Source organism: Apium graveolens, unplaced genomic scaffold (assembly GCF_009905375.1).
Source record: "Apium graveolens cultivar Ventura unplaced genomic scaffold, ASM990537v1 ctg8045, whole genome shotgun sequence".
Lineage (NCBI taxonomy): Eukaryota > Viridiplantae > Streptophyta > Magnoliopsida > Apiales > Apiaceae > Apium > Apium graveolens.
In genome coordinates, this window is record NW_027420842.1 from 49,004 (window position 1) to 65,674 (window position 16,671).

Here is a 16,671-nt window from a genome sequence, read left to right on the forward strand (position 1 = left end):
AAGTATTACTTGATTTTGGTAGCTTAAGATATTAATGATGATATAGGCTTTAATGTTAGTAATTCTATAGACAAGGGTCATAAAATCTATAAATATTGAGATTAGATGAGTAAATAAAAGATAGCAATTAATTCATGTTATTAAATATATAATTACATATTTTCTTGGTATTTAAGTAGAGCTAATCTCTTAGTACATGAAGTGAACAAACTGGGAATGTAATTGTTCGGCCAAACAAGGTACCAACAAGATTTTGTATTAAGTTAGTTCATGAAATCAGACTCCTAGTTAGTTTGATTATTTTATTTTATCAACACACTGACTTTCGTGGCATGATAATAAACTAGTTTATACATATGTAACCATAGTCAACTTGATTAATTAATGTGTATTGAATTTTAGGCTACAGTGACATGTTATGTTCACGAGGCAAATTGCATGATTAAATAATTTTGTAAATAAATTATAAGTAGTAATACTTAATTAATAAATGAATATATAAAATATATATTAATTTTATATTATAATTTTGTATTTAGATCGCGGGTTGGGGTTTTAGCAGATCATTTGCAGACCTTGATATTACTTTAGTTGCGATATTCGAGGTACGGATTATGTCCCCTTTTATTCTGCGCTACTTCTCTTAGATATAATATATATTTGATTCGTTTCGTTCTACCTTCTGTTTGTTCCATTAAAAATTCTTTTAACCTCCTTGACTTCCGAAAATTATTTTAAAATGGATTTGCAAAATTATAAATATTTGTTTATTTCTGTTTTGAAATATTATTTATGACACCCTCTATTTTGGAAATCTGAATTACTTGTATCAGGTGATTATAAATTTTGCGAGAATATTTTATTTTGAACCCTTAGTGATTCAGGGTATACTGAGTTAACCAGCTGTAGGGGTACTACAGCCGTGTCATTGCGGCACCAGTGACATGACACTTCCGTGACAGTGTGATTGGTCACGGCGTATCCTTCCGTTAGCTCTTGGAAGAAGCTTTTGCGCATTTGATATTTGTTCAGGATACGTGGGTGCACCCAGAGTTTGATTTGTGATTTAATTTATGGTGACGTTGTATATGCCGTACGCGTTATCCATTATGTTGCACGCATTAGGTACCCTATGATGTGTGTATTTGTATTTGTTCTGTTCTGATCTCGGTATGAAATATCATAGCCCTTGTTGCTTCAGCCTTACTTATTTTTAAAATTGTTGTTTTATTATAAATTGTTGATTATTTATATCTGATCTCTTGTTTTATAAATTGTATTCCAAATCCGTACTGGGCGTTTGGCTCATGCCGTATTCTTTTTCTGGCAGGTGCTTAGGGGATCTGGGACTGTGTGATGGAGAGTTTCCCTTTATTTCGTTCTTAGGATTTCAGACTTCTATCATTATTTAGACTTAATTTCTTATTAGAGATTTCAGCATTTATATTATTGCTTTAGACATTTCGGAGATTTAATATTATTTTGGAGATTTTAGACTGTTAAATTATTGTTAGAAATATATTAGTGCTCTGTTTGCAGGTTTTTGGATTTTAAGTAATATCTCCCTTCTAAACTTAAGAAGGGATAAATTAAGTCTAAATAATGATAGAAGTCTGAAATCCTAAGAACGAAATAAAGGGAAACTCTCCATCACACAGTCCCAGATCCCCTAAGCACCTGCCAGAAAAAGAATACGGCATGAGCCAAACGCCCAGTACGGATTTGGAATACAATTTATAAAACAAGAGATCAGATATAAATAATCAGCAATTTACAATAAAATAACAATTTTAAAAATAAGTAAGGCTGAAGCAACAAGGGCTATGATATTTCATACCGAGATCAGAACAGAACAAATACAAATACACACATCATAGGGTACCTAATGCGTGCAACATAATGGATAACGCGTACGGCATATACAACGTCACCATAAATCAAATCACAAATCAAACTCTGGGTGCACCCACGTATCCTGAACAAATATCAAATGCGCAAAAGCTCTTCCCAAGAGCTAACAGAAGGATATGCCGTGACCAATCACACTGTCACGGAACTGTCATGTCACTGGTGTCACAATGACATGGCTGTAGTACCCCTACAGCTGGTTAACTCAGTATACCCTGAATCACTAAGGATTCAAAATAAAATATTCTCGCAAAATTTAAAATCACCTGATACAAGTAATTCAGATTTCCAAAACAGAGGGTGTCATAAATAATATTTCAAAACAGAAGTAAACAAATATTTATAATTTTGCAAATCCATTTTAAAATAATTTTCGGAAGTCAAGGAGGTTAAAAGAATTTTTTACGGAACAAACAGAAAGTAGAACGAAACGAATCAAATATATATAATATCTAAGAGAAGTAGCGCAGAATAAAAGGGGACAGAATCCGTACCTCGAATATCGCAACTAAAGTAATATCAAGGTCTGCAAATGATCTGCTAAAACCCCAACCCGCGATCTAAATACAAAATTATAATATAAAATTAATATACATTTTATATATTCATTTATTAATTAAGTATTACTACTTATAATTTATGTACAAAATTATTTAATCATACAATTTGCCTCGTGAACATAACATGTCACTGCAGCCACAAATTCAATACACATTAATTAATCAAGTTGACTATGGTTACGTATGTATAAACTAGTTTATTATCATGGCACGAAAGTCAGTGTGTTGATAAAATAAAATAATCAAACTAACTGGGAGTCTGATTTCATGAACTAACTTAATACAAAATCTTGTTGGTACCTTGTTTGGCCGAACAATTATATTCTCAGTTTGTTCACTTCATGTACTAAGAGATTAGCTCTACTTAAATACCAAGAAAATATGTAATTATATATTTAATAACATGAATTAATTGCTATCTTTTATTTACTCATCTAATCTCAATATTTATAGATTTTATGACCCTGGTCTATAGAATTACTAACATTAAAGCCTATATTATTATTAATATCTTAAGCTACCAAAATCAAGTAATACTTTTTATAATTATATATTAGTTATTTTACCTAAATTTATTCAGTTTTACACGAGTATAATTAAATTATTGAAACAACTCTAATCAAATTTGTATCAAACCATCTCTAAAATCAGTATTTTTTTATATACACAAACATGTGTGCCAAGTGCATAATTGATTTCTACAAGTGAAAGCACTGCCTCACATACAGAGGCATAACAATGATTTATAATAAGACAAAAGTATCTTATTTGAGATTGAGCACACGATCTCTCTTTGATTCGTCGTTAACTCCCTGTTGTCCTGCCGCTCCCATAAACCCCTTTTACGCGTATGTTCTACTTTTTTTAGGGTACCAAATATGTGTTTATATAGTATGAAGTCACCTCTGCTTAATTTTTTAGAGCTTGTTTATATAATAGTCTAAGCATCCCATTATTATTAGAATTAAATTTATATCAAGAAATTACCATTAATTTTGTTTCTCATCTAATTAGCAAATAATTAAAAAAAACACTTATTTTAATTCTAATCCAAATCTTATTATTATTATTATTATTATTATTATTATTATTATTATTAAAATTCACATATATTACAAGTAGCGAGAATTAGTTATGATACCGGACAGTGACAAGTTCAAGGTGAAATTGGAAGAAACAGAAGGAATGATGACATTAGTTTGGAAGCCGTCCATAAAAAGTCCCGAAAATTTATTTTGACATGCAAAGAATATCGACAGGCCTCAGACGTCAATTATTTAACCACTACTTATTAAATTATGGATTGGATTATACTTATTTATAGTGACTAATTTTAAAAGATTGCGATGTTGGACTTACATACTAAAATTAAATAATATTGCATCATAATCTAAATATTGTTTCATGATGCGATCCTGCAACTATAAAACTAACCATAAAAAAATTATTGATTTTATTTATAATATATACTTAAAACTAACAATATAAACTCATTGATTTAACACAAATCTGTTATGTTATTTGATCGTGTTTAACTATCATAATCGATTAATTGTGAGTTATGAATTTTTGGATATACAAAATTGTGTGTCATTTTTAAAATATGTGTAACCACCTGATAACAGGTGACATCTTATAATGTTAACAGAAAATAAAAAGATTATAAACCCCCGGAGTACTTGGTCGATTACAATGTTTTATAATTTTATTGAACAAATACAAAATTACTGATCATCGAATCTTTTCCTGTTATAACCCAGCCGATTTTTTTTTGCAGATTTTAGTGGCTCGATTTTATATCATTCGGTTTTATTGTCCTAATTACGCATTGGACTAAATATCAAGTAGGTGATTGATTGCGTTCAAAAAATTCCAGTAGGTCAATCATTACGAATTTAACTCAAAATAATTATCAGCTAACTTAATTTGATCATTTCGTTAAACTCGAAAACTAAAATTAGCCGAAATCGAAAAATGTTAATACGGGAGGGTATAACTCATTTTGAGCTTAAATATAATTATTAAAACTTGTTATTTGACTTACGGAGTCATGATTAAATCTCGTTTTTAATCTTCGAATCTCACAAATAACTCAAATAGAGAAAATTAATGCCAAATTTAATCAGAGTCAAATATAAAGTTTGTGTTGTCATATTAAACCCCAAAGGAAGTTCTACCATCATATGTTACCATTTTTCAATTTCGGTTAACTTTTATTTTTACTTTATCAAAAAAATTTAATTAAGTTAATTGAAATTACTTTGAGACAAATTTGTAATAAATGATGTACTTAAATTTTTTGAAGACAATCAATCATTTACTTGATATTCAACCTATGGCACATCAGTCGGTCGATCTTAATTAGTCAATTATAACCTGCTTTTGTTTTCCTTCCCGTGTATGTTAATTTGTTGGTCATTGTTCGTAGTTATATTAGATTGTAATTTGAAAATATAATAGTTGGGAAAGAAGTTCTAAACCACTTTTTAAAGCCGTTAAATTTAATTAGAGAAAAGTTCATTGAAGACCTGACTTTAGTTGGAGACTTGAAGACCTAATTGTTTTTTTTTATTTTATTTATCACATGGATTGAGGGGTAATTTAATCCTGGTGTATTATAAGTATTATAAAAACAGTTATATACGTCAGGCACAGTTATATACGTCAGGCCATTCATATACTTATATAAAGTTGTTAATATAATTCCCATACATTAATCATTTTATCACATTTCCTATAACATAGAAATTTGGATGAATAAATTTTATTTGTTATAAATAATTGAAATTTGCTTATGTTGTGTTCTATTTTCTAATACAAATTTATTGATATTTCTAATATAAATTCTGTTATTTTTATTACTTAGTTTACATTATTATATCATTAATTAAATGTAAAACTAGAAAATTAAAATCGAAATTGCTCACAATTTTTTAATACTATTGTAGTACGTTAATATAACTTTCATTCACAAACTTATTTTGATGTAAAATAAAATTAAGAATTAAATTACAATTTTTTTTATAAAAAAATTCTTTAAAATATTAGTGACTCAATTTATTCTCTTCTTAAATATGTATAATAAATGTTATTAGTTCTTGAAAAATTAATAAAGAATTATAATGATCATTTAGTACACGTGTGATGCACTATATTCTCTTTTTTTTGAATCAAAACCGAATTTCATTACTGAATCATAATATCCGACATAATAGTCTCCAACAAACAAGATGGAGCAGACAAACTAATAACGAAGCTATTTAGATCACAAGGCAATTTAGCCAATACATGGGCCACCTTCTTTACTTGCTTCCTACCAAAAATAATTGAGACTCCACTCCTAGCTCTCAAAATCTCCTTAAATTGGCCTACCATATTACCAACCTCGAACCAATTCAGGATGTTATTGTTCAAAGCATTAACATAGAGTAAAGAATCACTCTCCATGATGACTGGACCTGCTGTTAAATCCTTAATCCACAACAAACCTTCAAGGATGGCTGTTGTTTCTGCTTCGACCACCTGCACAGCCCCTTCAAACTTTCCTGTCTTACCTGCAATGAAATGTCCCTGACTATCCCTAAGAACCATTCTTATAGAGAAGAAGTTTTGTCCTTCCTTAACTGATGCATCGACATTCAGCTTTAACACTCCAGTAGGGGGCTTCTCCCACCTATGAACCTGATGTTGTACTCTACGACCGTGACTAACTCCCTGTTGTTTTCGTTTCCTCTGAACAATGCTCCATTCACGCACGTGAGATAAACTCCAATTTACAGTCGCAGCTGGGGAAATAATCTTTCCTTCAAAGATATTTTTATTCCTGGCATAACATATTCCCCATAATACTGCCATTAGCTTGCTCAAAGTCTCATTAGATGCCTTACTAAGTTGCTCCAGCACCCATTCTGAAGCATTTTCTACCATCCTCATGTCATACCGAAGGCCCGCCAATCTCCAACATTATTGGGCAAACTGACAGTCCCAAAATAGGTGAAGCATATGCTCTTCATCGCCCACACACAACGCACATCCAATAGGCACCGGTACCCCTTTATGTCTAAGTTGGTTTCTAACAAGAATAACATTTCGACAAAAACGCCATATAAATACCTTCATATTATGAGGAACATCTAATGTCCAGATTTTACTCCAGCCTTTCGTTTGTTGCACTCCTGAATTACCTACCTGATTCTTATGCCATTGATGATATCCCGTTTTCATTGTATACTGACCATTGCTCGAATGGACCCAGGCTACGCTGTCTACAGTATTAATTTGTGGAATACGAGTTCTCAAAATTGCATCCGCATCAATGTGGTTAAAACACGATCTTACCTTTCTCTCATCCCAACTCTTACCATTTTCTGTAAAAAAACTCATAGACTTTTACATCATTTCCAACCCTCGAATCTTGCTGATCAACTACAAAATCATCCTTATTCCTTAACCATCTATCAAAGCAAATGTTAATAGTCTTCCCATCCCCAAGAACCCACCTCAACCCTCTCTTAAGTTCCTCTTTAGCTTCCCAAATCCCAGACCAGGTATAACTAGACCCACCTCTTCTACAAGCTTCAAGAAGACTAAAATTAGGGAAATATTTCGCTTTAAGCACTCTAGAGACCAGAGCATGAGGTCTAGTGATCAAATTCCAACATTGTTTACCCAGTAACGAAATATTGTACCCATGTAAATCTCTAAAGCTAAACCCCCTACTTCTTAGTCATACTCATTCTTCCCCAATTCCCTTAAAAGTAAACTGTAAAAATTCTACCCATTATCCGTCGTGTAATGCTTACAAACTGTAAGTATACTCGATGGATAATGTTCAGGGAATTAACGGCTGAGATTTAGACAATTCGACGGATGAGGATAAACTGATATCCGTCGAGACATAAAGTATTCCAGAAAAATAATTGACTTTTATTAGCAAGTAGTATATCGACGGATGACTAAACTCGATGGATAATGGTCATCCGTCGAGATGCAAATTTTGACTTAGCCAAAATTTCATCCAAGACTTAAAAATCAACTAAATTTCTGGCTACATTACAACTTGCAAAATAACTCAGATAAATTTAAGAGTAATTAAGCATACCTAACTCACTTACCAACCTTGGAAAGGTGGATTCATCCAGTGGCTTGGTAAAGATATCTGCAAGTTGCTTTTCACTTGGAACAAAATGTAATTCCACAGTACCATTCATCACATGTTCCCTTATGAAATGGTACTTGATGTCTATGTGCTTTGTCCACCAGTAAGCATTCATCAACCGTTCCATATCCTGATATAGAGACTTAGAAATCAAGAAACAAGACATGGCGTATGATGGGATCATCTGGGCCACACTTTTCAACATAACAGCTTTACCTGCACTTGATAGAAGTTTCGAACTCCAACCCTGAATTCTCTGATAAACTCTGTCTTTAAGGTACTTAAACACCGTTTTCTTCGATCTACCAATAAGAGACGGAAGTCCCAGATATCTGCTATCTCCTATCTCATTAAACACCCCGAGCACCTGCTTAATTTCCTCCGGTTTATCCTTCCGCACGTTAGCACTAAAAAGACTGCAGATTTTAGAAAATTAACAGCTTGCCCAGAATCATCTTCATACTTCGAAAGTAATGCCTTGACTACGATTGATTCCACTGTCGTTGCTTTAAAGAAGAGGAAGCTATCATCCGCAAATAGAAGATGGGAAACAGCCGGAGCTAAATGACTTACTCGGCACCCTGAAATTCTGCCATTGGCAGCCTCTGATTTCAGAGTTAGGGACAAACCTTCTACACATAATAGGAAAAGGTACGGGGACAGGGGGTCCCCCTGCCGAAGCCCTCGTCCCGGAATAATTGGATCAATGAGAGACCCTTAAAAAGATATAGTATAAGAAACTGTTTTCACACACATCATTACCCATTTGATCCAGCGTTCTGAGAACCCCATATGCCTCATCCTGTTTTGTAAATAGTCCCACCTCACTCTGTCATACGCTTTGAATATGTCCAATTTAAGAGCTACTTCTCCTTCTTGTCCCAACTTTTTCCTTTTCATATAATGTAGCAACTCAAAAGCTACTAAAATATTATCATATATGTTTCTACCCGGCATTGTTCTTCCGTAATAACATCTGGTAGAATCTTTTTCAATCTATTAGCTAAAACTTTTGAAATCACTTTATACAATACATTACACAATGCTATAGATCTTAGGTCCTTAGGATATTCTACCCTTTCTTTTTAAGGAACTAGCACCAACATAGTATCATTGACAGTGGCTGGAAACTTACATTCTTGGAGCCAGACTTTACAGCTTTGATACACCTCTTTTCCTAATACTTTCCAGAAATGCTGAAAAAGGCCGGGTTCAACCTGTCTGGACCGCTAGCCTGGTCGGGGTGCATACTTTTAACTGTAGCAGGGAACTCCTCATACTCTATCTCGGCTGTTAACATATTGTTCTGCTCATTTGTAATCACCCCCTCATCACTATAATTAGGAAACTTTGTTATGTCAGCATGATTTGTATCAGATAAAACAATTTTATAGTACCTTTCTAACAAGTTGCAAAGATGCCCGTGTTCAGTAATCATAGAACCATCCTCTGCTCTTAAACCAACAATGAGATTCATTTTTTTCCTGCTTGAGGCTGAAGCATGAAAAAATCTGGAATTAGAATCTCCCTCTTCCAACCAAAACGTTTTGGCTCGTTGTTTCCAGTATAGTTCTTCATGCAACAACAAATCACTAAGCTTCTCCTTCTCATTAAAATAAAGCTGAATTCCATCATCATCCTCTCTGTCCTTGAGCTGATCAATAATTTCTTTTTGCTTGATAACTTTCTCCCTGAACTTGTGAAAGAAATTACGTCCCCACTTGGCCATGTAATCTGAAACTGTAGTAAGCTTTGGAAGCAAATGAATAGCAGGGAGACTTTGCCAGAACTCAACAACATCATCATGAAACTTCTCCTCCTTCATCCAGGTATTTTCAAATTTGAACCGGACTTGTTTCTTAGACACATCCATGTTGAACAGTTCCAAATTTATGGGCTCATGGTCTGATGACACTGCATGAAAAACCGTTAAAGTACATAAGGGAAACAGTTGCCACCACGAGCTACTAGCAAAAGTTCTATCCAGTCTTTCACGCACCCCGTCGTTCCCTTACCTTTTTCCCCAAGTAAAGCAACCTCCTTTAAGCTCCAGTTCAGCTAGACAACAATCCTCAATAGAACTTTTAAATCCATTCAGCAAGTTATTTGGATGCGGATGCCTCCCTTTTTTATCTGTGCTATATAAGAGATCGTTAAAGTCTCCAAATATACACCAAGGCAATTGAGATTTAGTAGATAGAAATCTAAGAAAATCCCAAAAAGCTTGTTTTCTCTCTCGTTCAGGAAACCCATAAAAGCAAGTCAATCGCCAGGATACAGAATTGATTTCCTTTATAACGACATCTATGTGGTTTTGAGACGAGACAAAAATCGAGCAGCGCACATTATGTTTCCAGAATACTGCTAGACCACCTCCCCTTCCTTGTCTATCAACTGAAAAATAATTACTAAAACCTAACTTAGACGACAAAACTTCAACTTTATTTCCTTCTACCAGAGTTTCAGATAAAAATAAAAAATTAGGCCTATGAGACTTGGTCATCTCCTTGAGCACTCGAACTGTACGAGGTGTGCCTAGACCTCGACAGTTCCAACTTAGCAGAATCATGGCTGGTGGCTGGCTTGCCTAGCAAGCTCAGCCAAAACGTTGTTACCAGGTGCTGCTAAATCCCTGCCAGAAATAACAGAACCGTTAAGTTGACCTCTTCCATCACTCCCTTGATTCATTACTATGTCCCCTCTCCTCCTTTTACGTTCCTCTAGCTGTAATCTTGTTTCCTCATCCTAATTTATCTCGTATAACTGATTTATATTAGTGGTATATCCCTGATTTATAGTTATAGTTAACGATTTTGACTTTCCATCCACTACCCTTATCCTCTGTTCAGCTGTATCCCTATAATTTCTCCCACCATTAACCTCCTTTCCTTTTTTAAATTACCCCCCCTAGATTGATGATGTTTGTTACTCCCTCCCCCACTCTTGTGGTCCCACGTGTCATCATCTTCTTCCTTGAGTCAACGACTGTGAATCTGACTATCCCCCCTACGCTGTGGTGCTCTAAGCCAACTACCCCACTCTTTCTCACCGCCTCATTCTCCATTGGCATCGATTACATGACAAAATCTATTTGTATGTGTTACCATTCCGCAGATAAAACAAAATTCTCCTAAGCGTTCATATTTGCAAGTTACCACAAATTCTGAACCATCTCGCTTCCTTATCTTCTTCTTACGTTTAATTGGCTTACAAACATCCAACCTGATCCGTACCCTCACACAATCCCTCCAGATAAATGCATTGTTCTTACTATCATACTCTAGAAATTCTCCAAAAAAATTCTCAAGCTGTCTCCCAACTGACTTCAGCATATACCCCATTGGGAGATTATACAGCTGAATCCAGATATTCAGAAACCACGTTTGAACCTTGGTTGAATCTTCTCCAGGAGCCACCGGCTTCAAAGCTAACATTACATTGTCAAAAGACCAGGGACCTCCACTCATCACCCAATTCATGTCCTCCTTTCTAAAAAACTGGAACAAGAAGACCTCTTGACCAATTTCTTTGATATTAATACCCGCTACCGGCTTCCAAACATCTTCCAACTTTGATTTCATTGCCCTGACATTGATGTTCTTCTCTGTTAGCAGTCTACCAACAAGGCACAAATCAAATATGTTTACATTTCTTCTATCGCCTCATCTAATACGAAACTTGCATTTTCCTCATCTTCAATACTCAGGGTTGCCATCTGTTGATCGATATTCATACTATCTCCCATAATGAAAAAGAGAAATGAAGCAAACACTCTCACATTAATCCTTAAAAGTATAAGAAAATGGAGAGAAAAACCAGCCTCTCACAAATTAGTTACTAGTACAAGTCAATATTCAGTTGCTAGTACAAGTCAATATTCTGCTTTAATTTACTCGAGTTATGCAAATATATTATACAACCCAATGCTGGAGGATGCAAAATATTTAAATGCAGGACAATCTTTTCCAAGTGCAGGACATCCTTATTCTGCAAGTTGCATTATATCTTTTATTAAGGTTTAAAAGTACTAAATATTTATTTATGTATAAATACTTTTTTTGTCATTTACTCCACATCAAATATATTACACTCTAATTTTTATTAGGCTAAGTTATGCACTACAACTTTATTTTTGAATATTGTTTTAGATAATATGTGTTCTACATGTTAAATTGTATTTTTTTTATTTAGATTTTAAAGTACCACATTTTGTTTATAAAAAATCTACAATATGTATGCACTCTATTTTTTTAAAAGTACTACACTTTATAATTTTAAGTACTACACTTTGTTTATAAAATTCTATTATATGTTCTACCTTTCATTTTTTTAATATATTTTTTCACATAATATTTTATTCTACAAGTTGCATTATATTTTTTATTTAGGTTTAAAAGTACTACACTATATAATTTTAAGTACCACACTCTATTTATAAAATTCTATAATATGTTTTGCCTTTCATTTTTTTAATATACTTTTTCACATAATATTTTACTCTGTGAGTTACATTATATTTTTATTTTGGTTTAAAAGTATTATATTTTATAATTTTAAGTACTACATTCTATTTATAAAGTTCTACAATATGTTATGCACTTTTTTTAATATATTTTTTCACATAATTTTTTATTCTGCATGTTGCATTAATTTTTTTTATTTAGATTCACTACAACAAATCTGGCTATTTACGACGGTTTTTTTGAACTGAAATCGTCGTAATTGAGCCATTTACGACGGAAAAAAATCGTCATTTTTGGTCGAGTAGTAAGTTCGTTTTTTCGTCACAAGATAAAATTGCGTCGCAAGTTAGAAAGTAGGGGCCCACATACTCAATAAAATAATAAATCTACTTACGACGGAATTTATCGTCGCAAGATACCAGAATATGACGAACAATAACGTCGTAAGTTATCTACTTACGATGAAAAAAATGTCGGATATTACTTTACGGGACCCACTTTTAATGAGATAAAACATAATTTATGACGGAAAAAAGCGTCATAAGTTAGAAATTTTCGACAGAAAAAACGTCGTATTTTAGATGGTGGGGCCTATAAGCTTGAAAACGAAAATTCAAAAAAAAATAAATATGAAAATATATACATTACGACAGAATGTTTGAAGAACAACCGTCGTAAATTTGTTTTTCCAGAATAATCAAATACTGATTTTTCAGTTTTCAGCCATTTTCGGCTTCCAATTGAAATTTTAAACACAAACTCAACATAACTCTAAAACTGCCAAAAGACGATCAATATTTATCAAAGCAAAATACATAATTATCATTGTATCAAGTTTTATCAATAATTCCAAATCAAGCACATTACATAATTACATTTTTTAAGTCTAACTTAGAAATAACTTATATTCCGGTAACATGAGTGTCATGCTCATCAAAAACAAAAGGGTGGGACAGAGTAAAAATATAAAGAAATACACTGGCACTTCAATTAGGCGCCCAGGAAAATATCCAATTGACTACTGTTATCTAATTCAAATATAGCTGCTGAACTTGTCATGCTATCAAAACCTGAAATCAGTGGCAATTGACCTGTGCAGCGAAAGAACACAAGAACACACACTTAGAACACAAGAAATAATAAAGACAACATTCTATTTTTAGACACAAATCTAACACAGTAGTGACAAAAATGTCATATGTCTTCTCTAAACTGCAGTTTATACAAATATAGAAAAAACCAAAGTTAAAAAAAAAAATCTTGTATCATGACTAATTAAGTATGAGAATCATGTTCATGTATGAGAACCATTTATAAATGGGTCAATTTATATAATATGCAGAGAATTAAAAACCACACAAACACACACATATCTTTGGACCCTAAATGCTTACTACTGTAACATTAAACCTTGAACTATTTGACTATATCTTTCTGTCAAAATAGCCTTTTACCTGACTATTTGGAAATTAAATGCACATTTAGAAAGCACTTCAGTTCTCACCAAGTTGGTACAAGCAGGGTACCATTGTTGTAACCGGGTCGAATTTACTAGACAAAAAACTAAAAATTCCTTTATCAACAATAAAAAGGTAAACTCAAAAATGAAATGGAAAAAGACTCAGTTTTCTGGAATTTCAACTCAAGATCACTAAAGGTACCCTAGACATGCAAATTTCCTAGATACAATGATTAATTTACATACTAAACCATGAATATTTATTAGGGGGAAAAAGAACAAGAAAACTGTTCTTTTTATTTGAAAATAGATGTACATTTAGATTTCGACAGTAAAGATAATCATGTAACAGTATAATCCAGTGATAATTCACATGCAAGGCTAAAACTCTAAATAACACTTGTGTATATTGTAAGTGAGACATTGAACAGACTTGTTTCAAAAATTGGCTGCTCTTGGTATTCAGTATTTGAACCAGTCTTTCACACAATAGCTTGAAAAATGGGAAGATGTACAATCATAATATCATACTACTTTAACAGAGATAGAAAGCGAATAACACAATTAATAACATAGAAAGTGGCACAAGACATTATAATATCTGTGACAAAATAGCTACCTTACTAACGCAGCCTTGAAGAGAACTCTTTGTATATTTATCTTTGACAGTTGGAGCTTCCGACGACCCAAAGATGTAATTATTTTAACAAGTGTCTCTCGAAGAATGTTGCATTCTTCTTGAACTGAGTGACTGCTTCCTAGGGAGGTGTCATGGATATCAGTAGCACCTGAAACATGGGTTTCTAAGGTTGAAAGAAAAATTGAGCCAATCTCACATGCACTCGGAAGTAGTTTTGTAGTTGGAGAGCTCTCATCAGCTACTGAGTGTTGATTAAATCATTTGCAAGACCATAAACTACAAAATTCTTATTGAATCACAAAAGTATGCTAATTCGCTAATTAGTATCAGGCTATCAGCAAGATTAAGAGTCAGAGAGGCAATCATAATGCAAATATTAACCTGCAAAATAGACAAAGCATCCTTGTAAACATTTTTGCAGTTTGTTATAGACTCTTGCAACCTTAGATCCTATTGAAGTTCATATACCTCATATACCTCTTGCATCAAACGATTGTTTAGTAGCATTTGTTCCTCCTGTTGTCTCTGTAGATATTAAAAATCATAAAGAATGTGATGGACTTGCAGAAGGAATAGTTCCTAAATAAAATTAATATTCCTTTTTCTTTGGGGATATTTTTTGGATTAAGCTTTATTTTTTAACATTTTACAATGCAAGTAAACTATAACCAACTTAGCTGGATTTATGACTATTGACTGTTAAACGCATACATAAGGCACAAGATATTCTTTTATCTAGTATTTAGGTCAATACTTGATTATTTAGTGTAATCAGTCACAACATAATAGATACAATGTTGTTTGCTTGATATATGAATAATAAACTCTCGCCCTTATAGAGGTTGTACTGTAAAATATATAAATTTGTTCATAGTTGGCATCAGGTACTTGATATATGTCCTCTGATTTATTTTAATTCAGCTATAATCGATAGACAGTTAAATCATTCTTCTATGACGTATAAATGGGTTATCATAAATATCAAGTTCATTATGTATTCGGAAATAATTCATCAAATGTTACAATCTAGAAATATTCGTTTTCCAGCAATAACCTGATATCATACATCTCAAGTAACATGTACTATTACCTTGATAGCAGAGGCAAAAGGAGAATCAAATGCATCTATTTTTAATATACATATTTACTATTGAACCTATCACATTAGACGATAATAATTCTATCTTTTGAACACTGATCAAGAAGTATAAAAAGAGAACATAAATATATATCATTGACAAATGACCTTGAAACTATCCTTTTCTTCAGTGGCAACCTTCAATACTGGACAAAAGTATATGTCCAGTATCCTGTAGGCCAGATGCTTCATGCACATCACCTCGACCTTTCACTTTGGCTGTCACCACACCACTGCCACTGGTCTCTCCTAAAGCTTCAATTTTATACAAAACAAATGGAAGCTTCTTCTGTCTTTTTAAGCAATCAACAAGATAGTTCTGTCTAATAATAGGTAGCTTCATCCTCCATCCAAGATAAATCATTTTTAAATTAAAAAAAAATACTTCAAAACAATAAATACGAAAAAATGTGTACCATCACTTGAGCAACATTACCTTGCCTTCTTTACCTCAGCATTTTGACCATTTTCCATTTCACTTACAACCAAGCAGTTTGTGTTATACATTGTCAATTAGGAAACAAATATATCCCAATTACTCCTTACAACACATCTCCATCATCACCGTTTTTTCCATCACCACCACTCTCCGCACAAAACACCTTCTCCGCTCCCAATTACTCCTTACAAAATGTCTCCACCATCACCGTCGGGTTCGCCATCACCACCACTCTCCTCCCGCACTTTTCAACCAAGGAAAATTAGAGGGAGAGAGCCTGAGAGACTGAGACAATCCCAAGCAGGAGGAGAGATACTGAGAGAAATAAAGATCAGAGGGAGAGATGGAGAGAGAGAGAGAGACGCCTTCCCTTGAATCCAAAAATAAGCCCTAAAGCCCTAGTTTTGAACACGAACTGAAACCCCAAATTGAAGTCAATTGAAACCCTAAACGAAACCTTAACTAAAGCATCCATAAAAGAAACATACAAATCAATCAAAGAGGCCAAAATCAAAGTAAACATTTATGTATGTATAGATTTTACATAAGCAGGAGAGGAGAGGGGAAGAAAGTGAGGGGAAGAGAGAAGGGGAGAGAGAGGAGTAAGAAAGAGAGAATGAAAATATATTCAGATCTGTGAAGAAATTAGACTGTCCTGTTTCTCAAAGGCGGGGTTTTGGGAAAAATCGGAAAGAGCGGTCCATTTGCCGCTTCTACTTTCACCTGTTTTGCTTATATACTGCTTATATTTCAATACAAAAATTTATTAAATTTTAAGTAGATTAAATATTGACAATTATTATTATATATATATATATATATTCATATATTTAGATTTGATATTTGTGTATATGACTAAAATCAATATATCTTAATAATCACAGGGTTGGTATTATTCAAAAAAAT

General features: G+C 33.2%; 2 protein-coding genes and 1 long non-coding RNA gene across 5 annotated transcripts; all 3 read right to left on the reverse strand.

The window, feature by feature from the left end:
• Window positions 1-5,654: 5,654 nt before the first annotated feature.
• On the reverse strand, window positions 5,655-6,401 carry LOC141704585 (uncharacterized). The gene has a single exon (XM_074507808.1). The coding sequence runs from the start codon at window positions 6,399-6,401 to the stop codon at window positions 5,655-5,657; it is 747 nt and encodes a 248-aa protein (XP_074363909.1).
• Window positions 6,402-8,803: 2,402 nt separating this feature from the next.
• Window positions 8,804-10,195, reverse strand: LOC141704586 (uncharacterized). The gene is made up of 2 exons (XM_074507809.1): window positions 9,664-10,195; window positions 8,804-9,540 (listed from the first exon to the last, which is right to left on the reverse strand). The coding sequence occupies exons 1-2, from the start codon at window positions 10,193-10,195 to the stop codon at window positions 8,804-8,806; spliced, it is 1,269 nt and encodes a 422-aa protein (XP_074363910.1).
• A 2,691-nt stretch (window positions 10,196-12,886) lies between these two features.
• Window positions 12,887-16,469, reverse strand: LOC141704588 (uncharacterized). 3 transcript variants are annotated; one of them, XR_012568016.1, is made up of 4 exons: window positions 15,435-16,469; window positions 14,666-14,713; window positions 14,168-14,336; window positions 12,887-13,180 (listed from the first exon to the last, which is right to left on the reverse strand). It is a non-coding gene; the product is annotated as an uncharacterized LOC141704588 (long non-coding RNA). The 3 variants fall into 3 exon arrangements; XR_012568014.1 differs by having other exon boundaries at window positions 14,168-14,569; XR_012568015.1 differs by having other exon boundaries at window positions 14,168-14,569; window positions 14,657-14,713.
• Window positions 16,470-16,671: the final 202 nt, after the last annotated feature.

What these genes read in the sequence shown, in the direction of transcription:
- LOC141704586 (XM_074507809.1), bottom strand. Translation starts at nt 10,195, where the DNA reads ATGATTCTGCTAAGTTGGAACTGTCGAGGTCTAGGCACACCTCGTACA. An exon ending in TGAACTGGAGCTTAAAGGAG is followed by an intron (nt 9,541 to 9,663) that starts GTTGCTTTACTT and finishes TTTTTCATGCAG; the next exon opens with TGTCATCAGACCATGAGCCC.
- LOC141704585 (XM_074507808.1), bottom strand. Translation starts at nt 6,401, where the DNA reads ATGAGGATGGTAGAAAATGCTTCAGAATGGGTGCTGGAGCAACTTAGT.